The sequence below is a fragment of the Ranitomeya imitator genome, chromosome 2 (assembly GCF_032444005.1).
Source record: "Ranitomeya imitator isolate aRanImi1 chromosome 2, aRanImi1.pri, whole genome shotgun sequence".
NCBI classification, from domain to species: Eukaryota; Metazoa; Chordata; class Amphibia; order Anura; family Dendrobatidae; genus Ranitomeya; species Ranitomeya imitator.
Window position 1 is genome coordinate 604,199,051 of NC_091283.1, and position 18,695 is coordinate 604,217,745.

Below are 18,695 nucleotides of genomic sequence, written 5' to 3' on the forward strand. Positions count from 1 at the left end.
TGTACATTGCTCAGCAGTCCCATAGACAATGCGTGAACTGGAGGCTGTTTATGGACACCTCCACTCTATTGAGGACAGGTTTACACAGCTCTGATCTTGGGTGGGGGGATTCTTAGGATACTACGGCTAGGTGCAAGAGGGTATGCGGTAATGATTTATTAAGTGAAAATGTACAAAGTAACAGGACTTTTCCTGATGTCTTTCCCCCCTCTGTCCAGGCCGTTCTTATCTAGGGCTGTCACGTTATCAATGGAGCCGTCATCCTGTCAGTCATTCCATTCCTACACCTACTAGGATGAGGTTACTTGCAGCCATGCAGAAGAGCAGAAGACTCCGAGATGCCATTCAGGATATTATCTCTCAGCGATCACTGCTAGAACAGGACATGATTTATGTCAGTGGAGAAAAAAAAAATTCCAAAAAAAAAAAAATATATAGATCTATGAATAGACTATATAAAAAAAAAAAAAAAAAAAAAAAAAAAAAAACACAACAACCTCACACAAGTGATCCATCACCCACAGGCAGCAAGAACAACTGACACGATTTATTTTAAAGGGAATCAGATTTTTGCTGCTGTATCAGAGAGCAGCACAATATAGGGGCAAGGGCCATGATTGCAGAGATGTATCGCCTCCTGGGATGCTTGCCGTAGTTTTGATCTGACTGCAGATCTATCGATCCTCTAAATGATGAGCTCTATATAACCCTGCTCCAACCACTGATTGGCAGCTTTCTGCCTATGCACAGTGTACACAGAGCTGAGGAGCAATGTACTGCAGATAGAAGCTGTGTATAGAGATGTGGTTGCATAAGTGTCAACACCCTCTTATAATTGGGAATGTGGTTGTATTCGGAATTAGCCAGTCCCATTTATAACTCGCTCACACAACTGTGTGACATCCAATCTGTTATTGAATAGCACTCGGCCAAATGTTTCACTATGGGGCTGTGCAGATCTCATGCCGATTTGGTAGCATGGCAGCATGCAGTAAATGCAACCGTTAATCGGCTCACCCTCATCCATACAAGTCTATGGGTGCGTGTGAAATATCGGACCTCTTTCTGATGTCATCTGAGTGCAGTCCAATGTAGGTTCACAGAGACAATGGAGAAGATGGAGATATTAAAGTTCTCAGTTTTTGAGAGAATCGGATTGCACTAAGACACTCGGCTCAAACGCTGACAGAGTCTGATCCGAGTGTCATTAGCATAATCAGCCCGACTGTCTCTTACATGAGATAATCGATTGCTATGTGACCCCGGCCTCAAATAATAGTCAGTACACAGCTGCCATCACTAACAGTAATTCTGAATAACCCCATATAAAGATTAGATGTTCTAGTAAGATTTCCTGACATTTTGTTAGTAGCATTTTACAGCCAAAGCCACCGTCCATAAATAGCTTACAACACAGCAAAGGGATCTCACTGTTGAAAGTCATCACTCAGGGAAAGGGTACAAGAAAATTGCCAAGACATAAGGTATAATATGGAACATGGAAGATTGTCATCAAGAAGTGGATTAAATCTGGCACTTTGGTTACATTACCTAGAATTGGACGTATCTCAAATGAAAAAACAAGAAGAAAATTGGTCCTGGAGGCTGCCAAGAGGCTTAGAGAAGTATTAAAAAAAGCTGCAGGAAGATCAGTCATTTTTGCAACAAAACCTTTACGCCTCTGCTAAAAGGAAGAATTTCACCATTCAGCACAACGATGACTCAGAACATACCTACAAATTAACAAAAGAATGACTTTGTCAGAAGATTAAAGTTTTGCAATGGACCAGCCAGAGACCAGACATATCCAATTCAAAACCTGTAGAGGGCGCTGTACACAGTGGATCTCAGATTTGATGCGCAACTGCAAAGACGAGTGGGCAAAGCTTGCCAATCCTAGGTGTGTCCTGCTGATAGACGCCTGCCCAAAAACAATGAATAGTGTCAAATTCAAATACTTCAACAATGTATTCGTTTAAGGGTGTGAATATTTATGCAACAACATTTCTCCCCCACCCAAAAGAATTTCACTGGAATTGTACAGTTTAGGAATGACATTAAAGTTGGAAGAAGCTCTGAAATGATTCTTCCCCGTATGATGGGGTTTTATAGAGGTGCGTAGACTTTTCCATAGCTACTGTATATCCTTATAACCCTTTTATTGCAATTTTATCTTCAAATCAAGCTTCGTTTATTGGGGTTCTGACTCCTGAAGGATCAATAGATCCCCCTTTCGGGCCTCCAGTGAGTATAACGTGTAGCTCACAGGATTGTGCCGACTTCCAGCTTCAGATTTCGAAATCACTGTGTGCAGGATCTGCGCTTTCCTTCCCGTGTGGATATCACGTGTTAGCGTTTCCCCCGCTCCATCTGAGAAGCATATTCCTACCAGATCACTGGGAGATTACTGAGGAGAGGGGGAGGAGAAGGCATCGGCCATGACAAAGAGCTACTTCATGCTCCACATGCCTAGAACCGATGCCGCGTGTTCTTGTCACATGTATTAAACCACTTTGGCCTAGAAAAGTTAAAGGGAAACGGTCACTAGATTTTGTGCACTAAACCCCCAGCGCAAGCTTGTTGTTATACATCAGGGGTTTAGTGTTCCAAATGTGATCATTCTAATAATGGCAGTAATTGGGGTCAAATCCCACCAAGGACAATATCTGCAAGGAGTTTCTAGGTTCTCCCCGTGTCTGCGAGGGTTTCCTCAGATTTCCTCCCACAGACTAAACATGCATGTGCAGTACATCTTGCTCCACCAAGCATCCCTACATGCTAGCAGTCTAGTGACAGGTTCCCTTTAAGAAGGCCATGCTCATTAGATTAAGGTTGGTGGGACTATGGCCTCATTTACTGCGTTTGTCTGTCATTCATTTGGCCTATGGGAAATAATGGGGCACATTGGATTTCAACATGCTACAACCCATTTACACTCTCCAATAATAAAGAAGCGCTCCCCTGTACCCTCCTCCTCGGTTTTCTTAAAAATCCTCATTCTCTGGAAAAGACAACTTAGCATGGATCTTATGACATGTTATTGGTTTGTTATGTACTGTTTAAAGGGAACCTGTCACCCCTAAAATCGAAGGTGAGCTAAGCCCACCGGCATCATGGGCTTATCTACAGCAATCTGTAATGCTGTATATAAGCCCCCGATGTACCCTAAAAGATGAGAAAAAGAGGTTAGATTATACTCACCCAGGGGCGGTCCTGCTGCGGTCTGGTCCAATGGGTGTCGCAGTCTGGTCCGGGGCCTCCCATCTTCTTATGATGATGTCCTCTTCTTGTATTCACGCTGCGGCTCCGGCGCAGGCGTACTTTGTCTGCCCTGTTGAGGGCAGAGCAAAGTACTGCAGTGCGCAGGCGTCGGGAAAGGTCCGCCCATCGGACCGAACCGCCCCCCCAGATGAGTATAATATAACCTCTTTTTCTCATCTTTCAGGATACATCGGGGGCTTATCTACAGCATTCCAGAATGCTGTAGATAAGCCCCTGATGCTGGTGGGCTTAGCTCACCTTCAATTTTGGGGGTGACCGGTTCCCTTTAAAACTAATAAAAAGAGTTTAAAAAAAACAGAAAAAAACCCACCTCATTCTCAGCAGCACATCTTGTGTGTAAACATGCTGCCGAGAAAGCAGACAGCTCTCCAGCGACCAACGATCCCGAGGTCCCCGGTAACCAGGGTAAACATCGGGTTACTAAGCGCAGGGTCGCGCTTAGTAACCCGATGTTTACCCTGGTTACCAGCGTAAACGTTAAAAAAAACAAACAATACATACGGTACTTACCTTCAGCTGTCTGTCCTCCGGCGCTCTGCTTTCCTCTGCACTGTCAGCGCCGGTCAGCCGGAAAGCAGAGTGGTGACGTCACCGCTCTGCTTTCCGGCTGGCCGGCGCTGACACAGGATGCAGGAGGAGTGCAGAGAAGCACAGCGCCGGGGACAGACAGCTGAAGGTAAGTATGTAGTGTTTGTTTTTTTAACGTTTACGCTGGTAACCAGGGTAAACATCGGATACTAAGCGCGGCCCTGCGCTTAGTAACCCGATGTTTACCCTGGTTACCAGTGAAGACATCGCTGGATCGGCGTCACACACACCGATCCAGCGATGTCAGCGGGAGAGCCAGCGACGAAATAAAGTTCTGGACTTTCCTCAGCGACCAACGATCTTCCAGCAGGGGCCTGATCGTTGGTCGCTGTCACACATAACGATTTCCTTAACGATATCGTTGCTACGTCACAAAAAGCAATGATATCGTTAACGATATCGTTATGTGTGAAGGTACCTTTACTCTCTGATTTGTCCTGACCTTGACCGGAGCTTGTTACTCTTTAATTGACCTCCTAGTACCTGACTTCAATACATCTCCAGATTTTGTCCCTGTTCTTGACCTGACAAGTTTACCACTTCTGCCTCAGAATCGATGCACCGGCCAGAAGTATGTGTGTGTGTATATATATATATATATATATATATATATATATATATATATATATATATATATATATATATATATATATTTTAATCCCTTAAAGACCTTGCCCTTTTCCGTTTTTGCGTTCTTGCTCCCCTCCTTCCCAGAACCATAACTTTTTTTATTTTTCCGTCAATTTGGCCATGTGAGGGCTTATTTTTTGCGGGACGAGTCGTACTTTTGAACAACATCATTGGTTTTAGCATGTCATGTACTAGAAAATGGAAAACAAATTCCATGTGCGGGGAAATTGCAAAAAAAGTGCAATCCCACACTTTTTTTGTATGGCTTTTTTGCTAGGTTCACTAAATGCTAAAACTGACCTGCCATTGTGATTCTCCAGGTCATTACGAATTCATAGACACTAAACATGTCTAGGTTACGTTTTATCTAAGTGGTAAAAAAAAAATTCCAAACTTTGCTTTAAAAAAAAAAAAAAAAAAAAAAGCGCCATTTTCTGATACCCCTGGCGTCTTTATTTTTCGTGATCTGGGGTCGGGCGAGGGCTTATTTTTTTGTGTGCTGAGCTGACGTTTTTAATGATACCATATTGGTGCAGATACATTCTTTTGATCACCCGTTATTGCATTTTAATGCAATGTCTCGGTGACCAAACAAAACATAATTCTGGCGTTTCGAATGTTTTTCTCGCTATGCCCTTTAGCAATCAGGTTAATGCTTTTCTTTTATTGATAGATCAGGCAATTCTGAACGCGGTGATACCAAATATGTGTAGGTTTGATTTTTTTTTTTATTGTTTTATTTTGAATGGGGCGAAAGAAGGGGGGGGGGCTAGAAGCTGGCATAGCCTGATCGGCTCAGCTACATGGCAACGATCATCAGATCGCTCCTATGTAGCTGAATTGCAGGCTTGCTATGAGCGCTGACCACAGGGTGGCTCTCACAGCAAGCCGGCATCAGCAACCATAGAGGTCTCAAGGAGATCATGTGATGGGGGTCGGCAATGCGCGCATGTCTGGCCCAATGGCCGGAAGCGCCGGTTAAATGCTGCTGTCAGTGTTTGACAGCGGCATTTAACTAGTTAATAGCGGTGGGTGAATCAAGATTCCACCCACCGCTATTGTGGGCACGTTAGCTGTTCAAAACAGCTGACATGTCCCGGCTTTGATGCGGGCTCACCTCCGGAGCCCGCATCAAAGCGGGGGTATCGACCTCCGCTGTAATAGTACGGCGGAGGTCAGTAAGGGGTTGATAATGATAATTTTTTTTAAGATAGCGCCAACATATTCCGCAGCACTTTACAATTAAGCGGGGACATGTACAGACAATAAATTCGGTACGAGTTAAGACAATTTAAAGGGACACTGTCACCTGAATTTGGAGGGAACAATCTTCAGCCATGGAGGCGGGGTTTTTGGGTGTTTGATTCACCCTTTCCTTACCCGCTGGCTGCATGCTGGCTGCAATATTGGATTGAAGTTCATTCTCTGTCCTCCGTAGTACACGACTGCGCAAGGTAAGACTGCAGACTGTGCAGGCGTGTACTACGGAGGACAGAGAATGAACTTCAATCCAATATTGCAGCCAGAAGGGTAAGGAAAGGGTGAATCAAACACCCAAAAACCCCGCCTCCATGGCTGAAGATTGTTCCCTCCAAATTCAGGTGACAGTGTCCCTTTAAACAGTGACATTAGGGGTGAGGTCCCTGCTCGCAAGCTTACAATCTACAAGGAAATGGGGGGACACAATAGGTGAAAAGTGCTTGTTATTTCAGGTCTGGCAATTATAATAAACTAGATGGCAGCCCGATTCTAAAGAATCGGGAGTCTAGAATCCATATATACTTTATTTATTCAAATGTAAGAATAATACAATTAATAAATAATAGTAAGAAAGAACAAAAAATGGCTGCACTCACCAGCTCTTGACAATTCTTGTTATTTAAGGTGCAGTTACACAGGATCCATGAACATGCTTATGAGGGGAGGGATGAAAGACATCAGACGACAACTTTGCGTGTTGTGGCAAATGCCACAACAACGGTTCTTTGCTTAAGAACAATAATGTAAATAAACGCTGTTTGCGCTTACGTGCGGCATCGACGGCTTTTCGCTCTGCATCATTACCATACTTTATATCAGACCTGATCTTACGTGCGCCATCATAAGCTTTGGACTCTGTGTCATTAGTATACTTAACAGTGTCCATGCGCTTGCATCTATCCTCTGTACTCTTGTTAGCACGCTGTTTGCGCTTACGTGCGGCATCGGCGTCTTTTTGCTCTGCATTATTAGTATACTTTCTATCAGACCTAATCTTACGTGCGCCATCAGCAGCTTTGGGCTCTGTGTCATTAGTATCCTTACTATTAGAGCTCATGTTGGCTAAGCTAAACAGCTTTAAGCGTGGTGGTGGCAAACAACAGGTTAATAAGAGGCAGTGTCAGGTAGTAGGAAAATAGCCAGTTAATAATAGGCAATAGTTCTTTGCAGGAATGCAGATATTAATAAATAGGAAGTTTATATTGCAGAGAAATTGCTGGGCAATAATGGACAATGTCCTTATGTGGCAAATAATAGAGCAATATACCCAATGTGGCAAAGAAGAGGTTAATAAACGGCAGTCTCTCAGTATAACAGTCAGTGAATAATAGGCAGTATATGGAGAAAACACCAAACAAAAGTTCAAAATTGGTGTGAAAATGTCACTGAACCACTTCACAACTAAATATATATAGTTTTGGTAAATGGTATTATCATTTTTTTGACGAAATTCGGCAGGAGCTTGAAGAGCAACGTCACTGGGCCCGCCTCCACGCAGTAGAAACTTGCTGTGAGGTAAAAATTCAAAAATCACACCAAAATGGCGGGCGGAGTGTGTCACAGTACGGCACGTTTCTGATTGGTCGCTCGCAGCAGGCGGCAACCAATCAGACACTGGACACTGTTGACGTCACTTATCTCCGGACATTAGCTCCGGACATTAGCTCCGGACATTAGCTCCGGACATTAGCTCCGGACAGGAAGTTGGCACAAATTGCAGGAAGTAGTATTCTAGGCAATTATATATTAGATAGGGCAAAGTTAGTTTACTGAGTAGTTGATGTGGTAGGCTTGTTTGAAGAGATGGGTTTTTAAAGCGCGCTTGAATAGGTCGGGGCTAGGTATCAGTCTGATCGTCTGGGGAAGTGCATTCCAGAGAGCTGGCGCAGCACGAGAGAAGTCTTGGAGACGGAGGTGCGAGGTTCGGATTACGGGGGATGTTAGTCTTAGGTCATCTGTAGAACGGAGGGCACGTGTAGGGCGATAGACGGAGATGAGAGAGGAGATATAAGGCGGTGGAGAACTGTGGAGAGCTTTGTGGGTGAGAGAGATGAGTTTATACTGGACCCTGTAGCGAATGGGTAGCCAGTGTAATGACTGGCACAAGATGGAGGCATCGGTGAAGTGGCTGGACAGAAATATGACCCTGGCTGCCGCATTCAAGATGGATTGGAGAGGAGAAAGTTTGGTAAGAGGGAGACCGATCAGAAGAGAGTTGCAGTAGTTCAGACGGGAATGAATGAGAGCGACAGTAAGAGTCTTAGCAGTTTCAAAGGTGAGAAAAGGTCGGATTCTGGAGATGTTTTTAAGATGCAGGTGACAGGAGCGAGTGAGTGATCGGATATAGGCGTTAATATTACACATTAAAAATTACAAAAAGAAAAATGAGCCAATGCAAAAGTTTGAGCACCGTGCATGGTTAGGACCTACTTGTGGCCGAAACCCCTTTTGCAAGTATCACAGCTTGTAAACGCTTTTGTAGCCAGCCAAGAGTCTTTCCAACCTTGTTTGAGGGGTTTTTCATCCATTCCTCATTGGAAAATCCTTCCAGTTCTGTGAGATTCCTGGGTAGTCTTGCATGCACTGCTGTTTTGAGGTCTAGCCACAGATTTTCAATGATATTCAGATCACAGGACTGTGAGGGCCATTGTAAAACTATCAGCTTGCACCTTTTGAGGTAGTCTATTGTGGATTTTGGCATATATTTAGGATCATTATCCATTTGTAGAAGCCATCCTCTTTTCAACTTCAGCTTATTTACAGATGGTGTTATGTTTGTATCAACAATTTGTTGAAGTTTCATTGAATCCATTTTTTCCTCTACCTGAGAAATGGTCTCCTTGCCATTGGCTGCAACACAACCCCAAAGCATAATTGATCCACCATCATGCTTAATGGTTGGCGAGATCTTGTTTTCCTGAAATTCTCTGCCCTTTTTTCTCCATGCATATCTTTGATCATTGTGGCCAAAGAGTTCTATTATAACCTCATCGGTCCGCAAGACTTGTTTCTAAAATACATCAGGCTTGCTTAGATGTTCTTTTGCATACTTCTGATGCTGAATTTTATGGTGAGGACGCAGGAGAGGTTTTCCTCTAATGACTCTTCCATGAAGGCCATATTTGTGCAGGTGTCTCTGAACAGTAGAACAATGCACCACAATTCTATAGTCTGCTAAATCTTTCTAGAGGCCTTTTGTAGTCAAGCAGGGGGTTCTGATTTGCCTCTTTAGCAATCCTATGAACAACTCTCACTGAAATTTTGCTTGGTCTTCCAGACCTTATCTTGACCTCAGCTGTCCCTTAATTATATTTCGAACTAAGGAAAAGGCAACTTGAAACCACTTTGCTATCTTCTTAAAGCCTTCTCCTGCTTTGTAGGTTTCCACCGTTTTCATTTTCAGAGTGCTAGAAGAACCCATGGCTACTGTTTTTTGGCACAAGGTTAGAGGATGCTGGGTTTTTAAAAAGTTGGGAAATTTGTGCTATCTGGCCTTTTTTAACAATGATAGTGAACAAGCCATGACCCTGACAGGCTAATTAAGGTCTGAAACCTTGGTCAACGTTATCTGAGAACACAAATCTCCAAGGGTGCACAAACATTTACAACAACCCATTTTCGTTTTTGCACTATAAAACTTTTTTTTTGCCTAAAACAAAGGAAATGTGCCATCTTTAACTTTCATAACAGTAGTTCTTGACCAGGGGTGTCCAAACTTTTGCATGATCTCAGTAGAAGTAATATTTGGCCATCAGCTAATGAGTGTGGATGACCGGCTTTGCTCCTCATACTCACTCAGACGGGCATGCCTCCAATTTCCATCAGTGGGTTACCTCCCATGGGAACGTAGGATGCCCACCCTTCTTACCCCCGGGACATAGGTTGTCAGGGGGGCATGGAGAACCATATACATTAGATAGCTCTTATGCTGCGGACTCGCCTGACTCCCAGCTGGTGGATTTCGGCACCTTAGGCGTCCTTCCTGCTTACAGTAATGAGTGTACACGGTGACATAAGTAATGTATACGGCCCTGGGAGGTTTACCATGCACAGCTCTCACCGCCCCAATGTAACAGAAAACACACAGACTTCCCAGGAAAAACAGATTACATTAACCCTTTAACTCCCCCAACACCAGACACTTGACAAGTTTTTATGCATATGCTACATATAAGTTGTCACTTTCTCCGAATATTAGGATGTGAAGGGTTCAAAATATTATCTATGTAGTAATCAAAAGGAAGTGTTATTTATACAACGATGACTTTCCAAGTTGCCTGTCCCGGTCAGTATCTCTGCTTGCTGTCATTCGGCGGGATCTCACATTGGACCCCAAAACATGTCAGTTGGGTAAGTCAGGCGCCAGATTCGGCACAGCGCTTGGCTTCCGTTATAAATAGAAGCCACAAAGGCCGTTCTTGGTTAGCCGCGATCATGTTCAAAGCGGCTGCCCACCATTACAGAAAAATAGAGAAATAGCGCCACCCCGGTCTATAGGTTATGTCTGGTATTGCAGTTAGACTAGATGGAAGATAATGGGGCTGAGCTGCAATACCCCACACAGTGTGACCGAGGGGGCGCAGTTTTTGGGAGAAAGCAGCCATGATTGGCCAATACTGAGAAACTCCTATCTCCAGGTCGTGTCATCCGATATCAACTTCTGGAGGGAAGAAACTGCCAATGTGGTGACAATTGTCTTTGTGAAGGAGGGCGTGTTCCTATAGTCCGCACTGATTGGTCAGAGCACAGCGACACCCACCAGCTGTTACCACCCAGTTGTCAATTCTCTCATATATTGATAAGAGGAATAACAGGAACGGATCAATGCAAAGGCCTATAAGATACGCCATGAGGACTCCTGTTTAAAGGGGATGTCCAGTGAAAACAAGTTATCACCTATCCACCACATAAGTGATCACTTATTGATGATGGGGGCACATCACCCACCGATCAGCAAGTAGTCACCTATTCTTAGGAAACGTGGCAACGTGTCTTGACCGGACAACCCCTTTAAATACTAGGACATCATCTTCTTGGCGTTTATAGGAGCCCCTCACGTTTGTGGGAGTTCCCTACCAATATTGTAAAAAGGCCCCCAAAAGTGATCAGACGACTGTATGGGGGGCTTCCGTCTGTGCCCCCACAGATTATGTCAGGATGGAGCCCGGGCGGTGGAGGCCAAGCCCTTCGTATGGTCAGCTCTATACAGGAATGTAGGCAGTGACCCCAATGGGCACAGTGATGACCAAGAAAGAGGTTTGGGGGGTTTCACTGAATAGTGGGTTCATGAGCAGAGCCTCTCAAGGCGAGGACGCTCCCACAGTCCCACTCACAAAGAAAACTCCCAAGAAAAGTGATGTCAGCCGGACATGCCAAGAGTGGGCAGAACGTGGGCACACACATATATACATATAGAGCCAGCTGCGGCCCCGGCACCCACCTACCTTCTCCGCTCTCTGCTGCCCGTGGTGGGTCACACTGCCCCGTCCGGCCGCAGCCACGAGCACCATCCAGGGAGCGGGCGGGGCGGATCCGGGTAACCCCTTCCCTGCCAGGCTGGCCCCCGTTAGCAGTCACCGTGCGCACCGCGCCAGCATTATCGGAGGTGGCAGCTCTGGCCGAGCACAGCACGCTGTGTGCACGATGCCCATGTTATGCCTACACCAGCCAGGGGCAGACGAGCCCCCCACATGGTGACCGGTGAGCGCGCCTCCTCACTATACTGCCCCCCATATAACCGACCTCCGCAATGGTCCCCATACACGCCAGTGTCGGGAGAAACACTTCAGCCCCCCCCTCCTCTGAAGGGGCTTTGGTACAGTCCAGCACAGGTCACGCCTATTCCGGAAGTTGACAGCGTCGCTTAGCAACGAGAAGATGTCTGGAGCGCGGAGGTCGGTGCCTCGTATCTCTGGTCACTGAGGTGATATTTATTATGTCGGAGCGGAGGTGATGGCAGTGTAAAGCATGGTGGACGGGGCTGTGGTGCCGGGTAATGGCCGTGTATAGCACCGGATCCGCATCACCCGTGCCCGACCCGTCCCCCAGCAGTCCCATAGACATTGTATGGAGGGATCGGCGAGGGCCCGAGCAGCCCTATCTTATCACCAGGCAATAAGCCCTTAAAGTAACCTTTCCTCTCCTGTTCCACCTGACCGCTGCAGTCAGTCCCATCATCACGCAATGATTGGCTGCAGCGGTCGCATGTCCATGGTGGGCCATCACAGCAGCAGACCGCAAACATCAGATGATCGGTAAGGTGAATAGGGCATTATATTACCCAGTCATGGCAACACGACGTGCTGTGCCTCGCTCTGCGGCATCTAAGTGGTTAACCAGCAGGAATAGGAGACCGCTCCTGTTACAGGCAAAGGCCGGCTGTGTAGCACTCCACACATGCAGACCGGGGCACGGGTGTAGGGATGGGCATCAAGGGGTTAATGCTTCAATTGCATTTTCTTTATATAGCGCTAACATATTCCGCAGCGCTTTACACATCGCTGTCCCCGATGGGGCTCACAGTCTAGATTCCCTATCAGTATGTCTTTGGAATGTGGGCGGAAACCGGAGTGCCCGGAGGAAACCCATACAAACTCCTTGCAGATGTTGTCCTTGGTGGGAATGAACCCAGGACTCCAGTGGTGCAAGGCTGCTGTGCTAACCACTGAGCCACCGTGCAGTGCTATCCACTGAGCCTTTGTGTGTGTGTGTGGAGAGTACTGCCTGACAGCATATTGTGCAGATGCTTTGCAAAAAAGAAAAAAAAGAGCATGAACCGTACATCCCAAAATCATACGTTGATCTAAAGCCGCTAGGCAAAAATTAATATAACTGAATATGAGGTTTTCAGTTTAACATTCTGATCAGACTGTATGAAGCCCACTGCCCCGTCACGGCAAACCTCGTAGTGGGTCCTATCGCCCTAACGGAGCGGAGCCGTGCGGCGCCCACCGCCACAGCGGCCATGCACCAGCAGGGCGGACGGCCTGTTGCCCCACAGCACCCATGCTGCCAGACTAAGCCCCCATGACTCCAGACCGCGCCGCCCCACCAGCACAAAGCCACAGCAACAATGGCCGCCACACAGCACCAACACCAAAATGAAAGGAGCACTTAAACTCACCTTCCTCCAGCTCTTCAGTGAGAGCCAAAATGGGCAGATGCGTTGTGGGGCATTGTATTTGGTGGGCATTTTACGTTCTTTGGGGGAGGTGCTGCTGAGTATTATACTGCGCGGGGGGAATGTACTGTGGGGCATCATACATTGTGTGGGGGGCACGTCTTGTGAAATGAGTAGCCCACATGTGGAAACACTAACAGGCTTCACTAGGGTCAGTATTTTTGTATGGCGCAGACCGCTCGGACTGGGCGAGGACAGGTAGGGGGCTTAGCGTACAATAATAACTGCTGCGTCCCTCTATCCTAGCTTCCAGAGTTGGGGGTACGGCAGCCATCCCTCTATCCTAGCTTCCAGAGTTGGGGGTCCGGCAGCCATCCCTCTATCCAAGCTTCCAGAGTTGGGGGTCCGGCAGCCGTCCTTCTATCCTAGCTTCCAGAGTTGGGGGTCCAGCAGCCATCCCTCTATCCTAGCTTCCAGAGTTGGGGGTCCAGCAGCCATCCCTCTATCCTAGCTTCCAGAGTTGGGGGTACGGCAGCCATCCCTCTATCCAAGCTTCCAGAGTTGGGGGTCCGGCAGCCATCCCTCTATCCAAGCTTCCAGAGTTGGGGGTCCGGCAGCCATCCCTCTATCCAAGCTTCCAGAGTTGGGGGTACGGCAGCCATCCCTCTATCCTAGCTTCCAGAGTTGGGGGTCCAGCAGCCGTCCTTCTATCCTAGCTTCCAGAGTTGGGGGTCCGGCAGCCGTCCCTCTATCCTAGCTTCCAGAGTTGGGGGTACGGCAGCCATCCCTCTATCCTAGCTTCCAGAGTTGGGGGTCCAGCAGCCGTCCTTCTATCCTAGCTTCCAGAGTTGGGGGTCCAGCAGCCATCCCTCTATCCTAGCTTCCAGAGTTGGGGGTACGGCAGCCATCCCTCTATCCTAGCTTCCAGAGTTGGGGGTCCAGCAGCCGTCCCTCTATCCTAGCTTCCAGAGTTGGGGGTCCGGCAGCCATCCCTCTATCCTAGCTTCCAGAATTGGGGGTACGGCAGCCATCCCTCTATCCTAGCTTCCAGAGTTGGTGGGTCCGGCAGCCATCCCTCTATCCAAGCTTCCAGAGTTGGGGGTCCGGCAGCCCTCCCTCTATCCTAGCTTCCAGAGTTGGGGGTCCGGCAGCCATCCCTCTATCCTAGCTTCCAGAGTTGGTGGGTCCGGCAGCCCTCCCTCTATCCAAGCTTCCAGAGTTGGGGGTCCGGCAGCCCTCCGTCTATCCTAGCTTCCAGAGTTGGGGGTCTAGCAGCCCTCCCTCTATCCAAGCTTCCAGAGTTGGGGGTCCGGCAGCCCTCCGTCTATCCTAGCTTCCAGAGTTGGGGGTCTAGCAGCCATCCCTCTATCCAAGCTTCCAGAGTTGGGGGTCCGGCAGCCCTCCCTCTATCCTAGCTTCCAGAGTTGGGGGTCCGGCAGCCCTCCCTCTATCCTAGCTTCCAGAGTTGGGGGTCCAGCAGCCGTCCCACTGTCCTAGCTTCCAGAGTTGGGGTCTGGCAGCCGTGGCCTCTTAGGGAGGTCCCCTTATGCTGATATACATTGGGCAGATAGAGCCTGACTGTAGGAGGACACTGTGCAGGGTTTGTTTGTTGTCTGTTGCCATGGTGACACTTAGACCTGCCATGGAGCTGCAGAGGAGAAGTGATAAGGATTTTTTTACTCTAGACCCTTGAGTCGGTGTCTGGACATGGCAGAGCGTGGGGATAACAAGCAGACAGCAGACTGGGGATATCAGACAGAACATGGGCCAAATGGTTTGTTATTTCCACTGATCCAGAGATATGGCCCCTTTTGCTGCCAGAGATTTCTACATATTGTGCACTCCCAGTAGCTGTGCCAGTTCTCACACTTGTGATGTACCAAGAAAAGTAAGGGCTCATTGTCAGACAGCCAGTTAACACTTTACACTACCCACCTTCACGGACATCCAGATGAAGTCATTTTCTGTAGGAAATGCATGGAACGTTCAGATTTGTGATTAAAGATTTGCTCCTACGTCATGTATGGGTGCACAGAGAGGCTGAGGGTCGGGCCGTGTTATACAGATATCACATGCCTCAGACAGTCACTGCGAAGTGATGGTGCTCATCGTACCCTGGTGACACGTGGAATTTACGGTGTCCCCTTCTCCCTCCATGCAGGGACACCGGCTTACTCACCGCCCCAACCCTTGGCCCTGTCCCTTGCAGCACCACTAGTGCAGGCACTCCCCCATTCTTAGAGGCAGTGCGTGCATATACTAAATGCTTTCAGCGGGTAGCCAAGAGACATTTAATATAATTAGTACACCCGAAAGATGGTCCCAGCCAATTGCTGGGAGTCATCCAGGTTAATAGACTCCCTGTCCCCTAGGGAGTTGCCAAGCAACATTTAGAGCCATTACTAAGTAAGGTGTCCTGCTAGTGATTTGTGAGGTCCCCTTGTCCTGGTGTGGCCAGTGTCCTGAACATATACACCTGGTCCCGGTGTGGCTAGTCCTGTATCCATAGTCCATTTATCCAAGAGCGGACAGTCCTGTTCCCTAAGTCCTCAGGTCCCGTGAGCCACCAGTGCCTGAACATTGTCCCCCGGTCTGCCTGCGTTCAAACCCTGATCCAGTATCCTAGACCAGCATGTCTGAACCGAGCCCGACTCCATGTCAGTAACTGTTCTGTAGAGGTTCCAGAACTTACTAGTCTGAATGGAGACCTAACCCTAATTAGCAGCAGCGTACCTGACCCCAGGGGTCAACAGTTGCAGTACCGGGCTCTGCCCAGGAGTGCTACCTGCAGCCCAGTCTGTCTGCACCATCAGGAGCTCTAGTGAACACCAGGTAGCCACTTAGCTACGCCCCTTCCTGGCCAGCCCGGTCCTTTGGCACAGTGGGATCACAAATCCACATGCGCCACCATTGGGCGTAACATACTGTATAGTGTACAGGTAATACCGAGATCACCAGTGACGTTATACACAGGAGCTCTGTATATAGTGTACAGGTAATACTGAGATCACCAGTGACATTATACACAGGAGCTCTGTATATTATGTACAGGTAATACCGACATCACCAGTGACATTATACACAGGAGCTCTGTATATAGTGTACAGGTAATACCGAGATCACCAGTGACATTATACACAGGAGCTCAGTATATAGTGTACAGGTAATTCCGAGATCACCAGTGACATTATACAGAGGAGCTCTGCATATAGTGTACAGGTAATACTGAGATCACCAGTGACATTATACACAGGAGCTCTTCATATAGTGTACAGGTAATACCGAGATCACCAGTGACATTATGCACAGGAGCTCTGCATATAGTGTACAGGTAATACCGAGATCACCAGTGACATTATACACAGGAGCTCTGCATATAGTGTACAGGTAATACAGAGATCACCAGTGACATTATACACAGGAGCTCTGTATGTGATACAAGTACCAGATAACCACATTGTAATAGCACCATGCACACAATTGTGCAAAAAAAATCCTCAAAAGAGGAAAGGTTAACCAACTCCATATAATAATAAAAAACCAGAGGATAACGGAGCAATTAGGCTAAAAAAGAGTATTTATTTTTAACATCATAATAACACTGAATACAAACACACAAATAAATAGTAGAAAAGGATGATACATAGGATCACCAGTGCCACATGCCCCATAATAAAGAACCAGTAAAAGTGGGAAGCGTTCACTCATTAAGGTGCAAACATGTTATGACCAAGTGGTCTTCTAGTAAATGTATATACAGCGCAACGCTTACCAGCAATGATAAATAGGGTAAATGGCACCAAGATGGATCCAGCAGAGCCCCAACGTACGTTTCGCTTTTATTCTTTAGCTTTGTCAAGGGGATAGAGCTTAATCCAGGCAAGGACCTTTATATCTTATTGGTGGTTAGTGCTGGAGCCAGTCACATGATGTGAACCGGCCACTCACATCAGCGTTTGTGGCGTGTGCGCACTGCGATCTGCAGGTCCTACGCCGGCGTCAAGCGCGAACGCGCATGCGTGGGAATATGGATTCACCACCCGTGCACCAGGGGCTGTGGAGACGCTGCGACGGGGGAGGAGTGGCAGGATCAACAGCGTGCTCGCGCACTGCTGTGTGAGTGTCTGAGAATAGATACTATTTTAAGCCAGTCATATATCCACATTAGTCCAAATAGATCATAAATTATCTGCAGTATCATAACATTAATAGTAGTCCCAAAGCAGCTATTAATTAATGATCAATTGCATGACAATGCCGTACGGTATAAAAAAGAACGTCCATATCCAGGGATATTCTGATTCTTGTTGAAAGTTCAATTCAGGATCAGGAATGCAACAAATTCTGACAAAGGGACATACAATATGACTGGAGGCATATGCAGATAAGTATGGGTACAGTCCAGCCCTTGTCAAAGAATAAATAAAAACTGAAAAAAATGAAAATAAATAGAAGGATCCAAATGTGATAAGGGAAATGGAAAAGTCTAATATCAAGAAAGAGATTTCTGAACTAAGTTACAGATATGAGGCAAAACTTAACGCCTCATTGAGTCCCTTTGGTACCATGGTATCTAGGTGCACTATCCAGTTTACCTCTCGTTGTGCCAACCGTTTTTTATTGTTGCCTCCTCTAATTCTCATATGTAGGCTCGCAGTTCCCCTGACTTGGAGAGACCCCATGTCACAGTTGTGATGCGTTCTAAAGTAACATGGAATTGTCTTCAACTCAGAGGGGTCGACCCGAGTACCAAAAATGTTCTTGATAGGTGGAACATAATGACTCCTACACTAGGAGGTTGCCAATATTAGGTGCTCTTCTGGAGGTCATGGCAAGAAAATCACCCAAGGTGGCCCCCAGGGCGGGCTCCGTCTTTAAAATTGGCCAGTGTTTATTCAAGATGTCCCTGATGTTCTGCCACTCGTGATTGTACGTACTGATGAATCTGATAGTATCATTATTACCCCTTGTATTACGATTTTTTGAAGTATACAGTAGGTCACTACGCGGGGTCTTTCTAGCTCTATCAAACCTACGCCTGATGCTCCTGCGGCTGTAACCGCGTGATTCAAATCGGGACTGTAAATCAGCGGCCTGAGTATTAATCTTTTGGTCAGATGAGTATATCCGTCTCATTCTCAGGAACTGTCCGACCGGGACAGCTCTGATGGTGGCAGGATTGCGGGCTGAATCAGCACGAATTAGGGCATTAACGGAGGTGGGCTTTCTAAAGACGTCATTCTGGACACATCACATAGTATCAAGTTCTAGGGTGACGTCCAGAAAGTCAACCCTAAGTAAGATGTCCTGCTAGTGATTTGTGAAGTCCCCTTGTCCTTGTGCATCCAGTGTCCTGAAAATATACACCTGGTCCTGGTGTGGCTAGTCCTGTATCCATAGTCCATTTATCCAAGAGCAGCCAGTCCTGTTCCCAAAGTCCCCTGGTCCCGTGAGCCACCAGTGCCTGAACATTGTCCCCCGGTCTGTCTGTGTTCAAACCCTGATCCAGTATCCTAGACCAGCGTGTCTGAACCGAGCCCGACTCTGTGTCAGTAACTATTCTGTAGAGGTTCCAGAACTTACTAGTCTGAATGGAGACCTAACCCTAATTAGCAGCAGCGTACCTGATCCCAGGGGTCAACAGTTGCAGTACCGGGCTCTGCCCAGGAGTGCTATCTACAGCCCAGTCTGTCTGCACCATCAGGAGCTCTAGTGAACACCAGGTAGCCACTTAGCTACACCCCTTCCGGGGCAGGCCCGGTCCTTTGGCACAGTGGGATCACAAATCCACATGCGCCACCATTGGGCGTAATAT

At 47.2% G+C, this 18,695-nt stretch overlaps 2 protein-coding genes across 6 annotated transcripts in view; one reads left to right on the forward strand and one right to left on the reverse strand.

The window, feature by feature from the left end:
- Window positions 1-11,403, reverse strand: part of TBC1D16 (TBC1 domain family member 16) — an 84,938-nt gene extending 73,535 nt beyond the window's left edge. For 2 of the 3 annotated variants that reach the window (XM_069752424.1, XM_069752425.1), the window contains exon 1: window positions 11,205-11,403. In XM_069752424.1, the coding sequence (XP_069608525.1) occupies window positions 11,205-11,270 (66 nt within the window). In that variant the 5' untranslated portion in view covers window positions 11,271-11,403. The remainder of the gene's footprint in view (window positions 1-11,204) is intronic. The other variant, XM_069752423.1, reaches the window with a different exon arrangement.
- Window positions 11,339-18,695, forward strand: part of CCDC40 (coiled-coil domain 40 molecular ruler complex subunit) — a 103,593-nt gene continuing 96,236 nt past the window's right edge. The window contains exon 1 of one of the 3 annotated variants that reach the window (XM_069752421.1): window positions 11,339-11,460. Coding sequence is in view for 1 of the 3 variants with exons in the window: in XM_069752422.1 (XP_069608523.1) it covers window positions 11,638-11,654 (17 nt within the window). In the remaining 2 variants the exon portion in view is untranslated. Of the gene's footprint in view, window positions 11,461-11,577; window positions 11,684-18,695 lie in introns of those variants that run through there. The other 2 variants (XM_069752422.1, XM_069752420.1) reach the window with 2 other exon arrangements.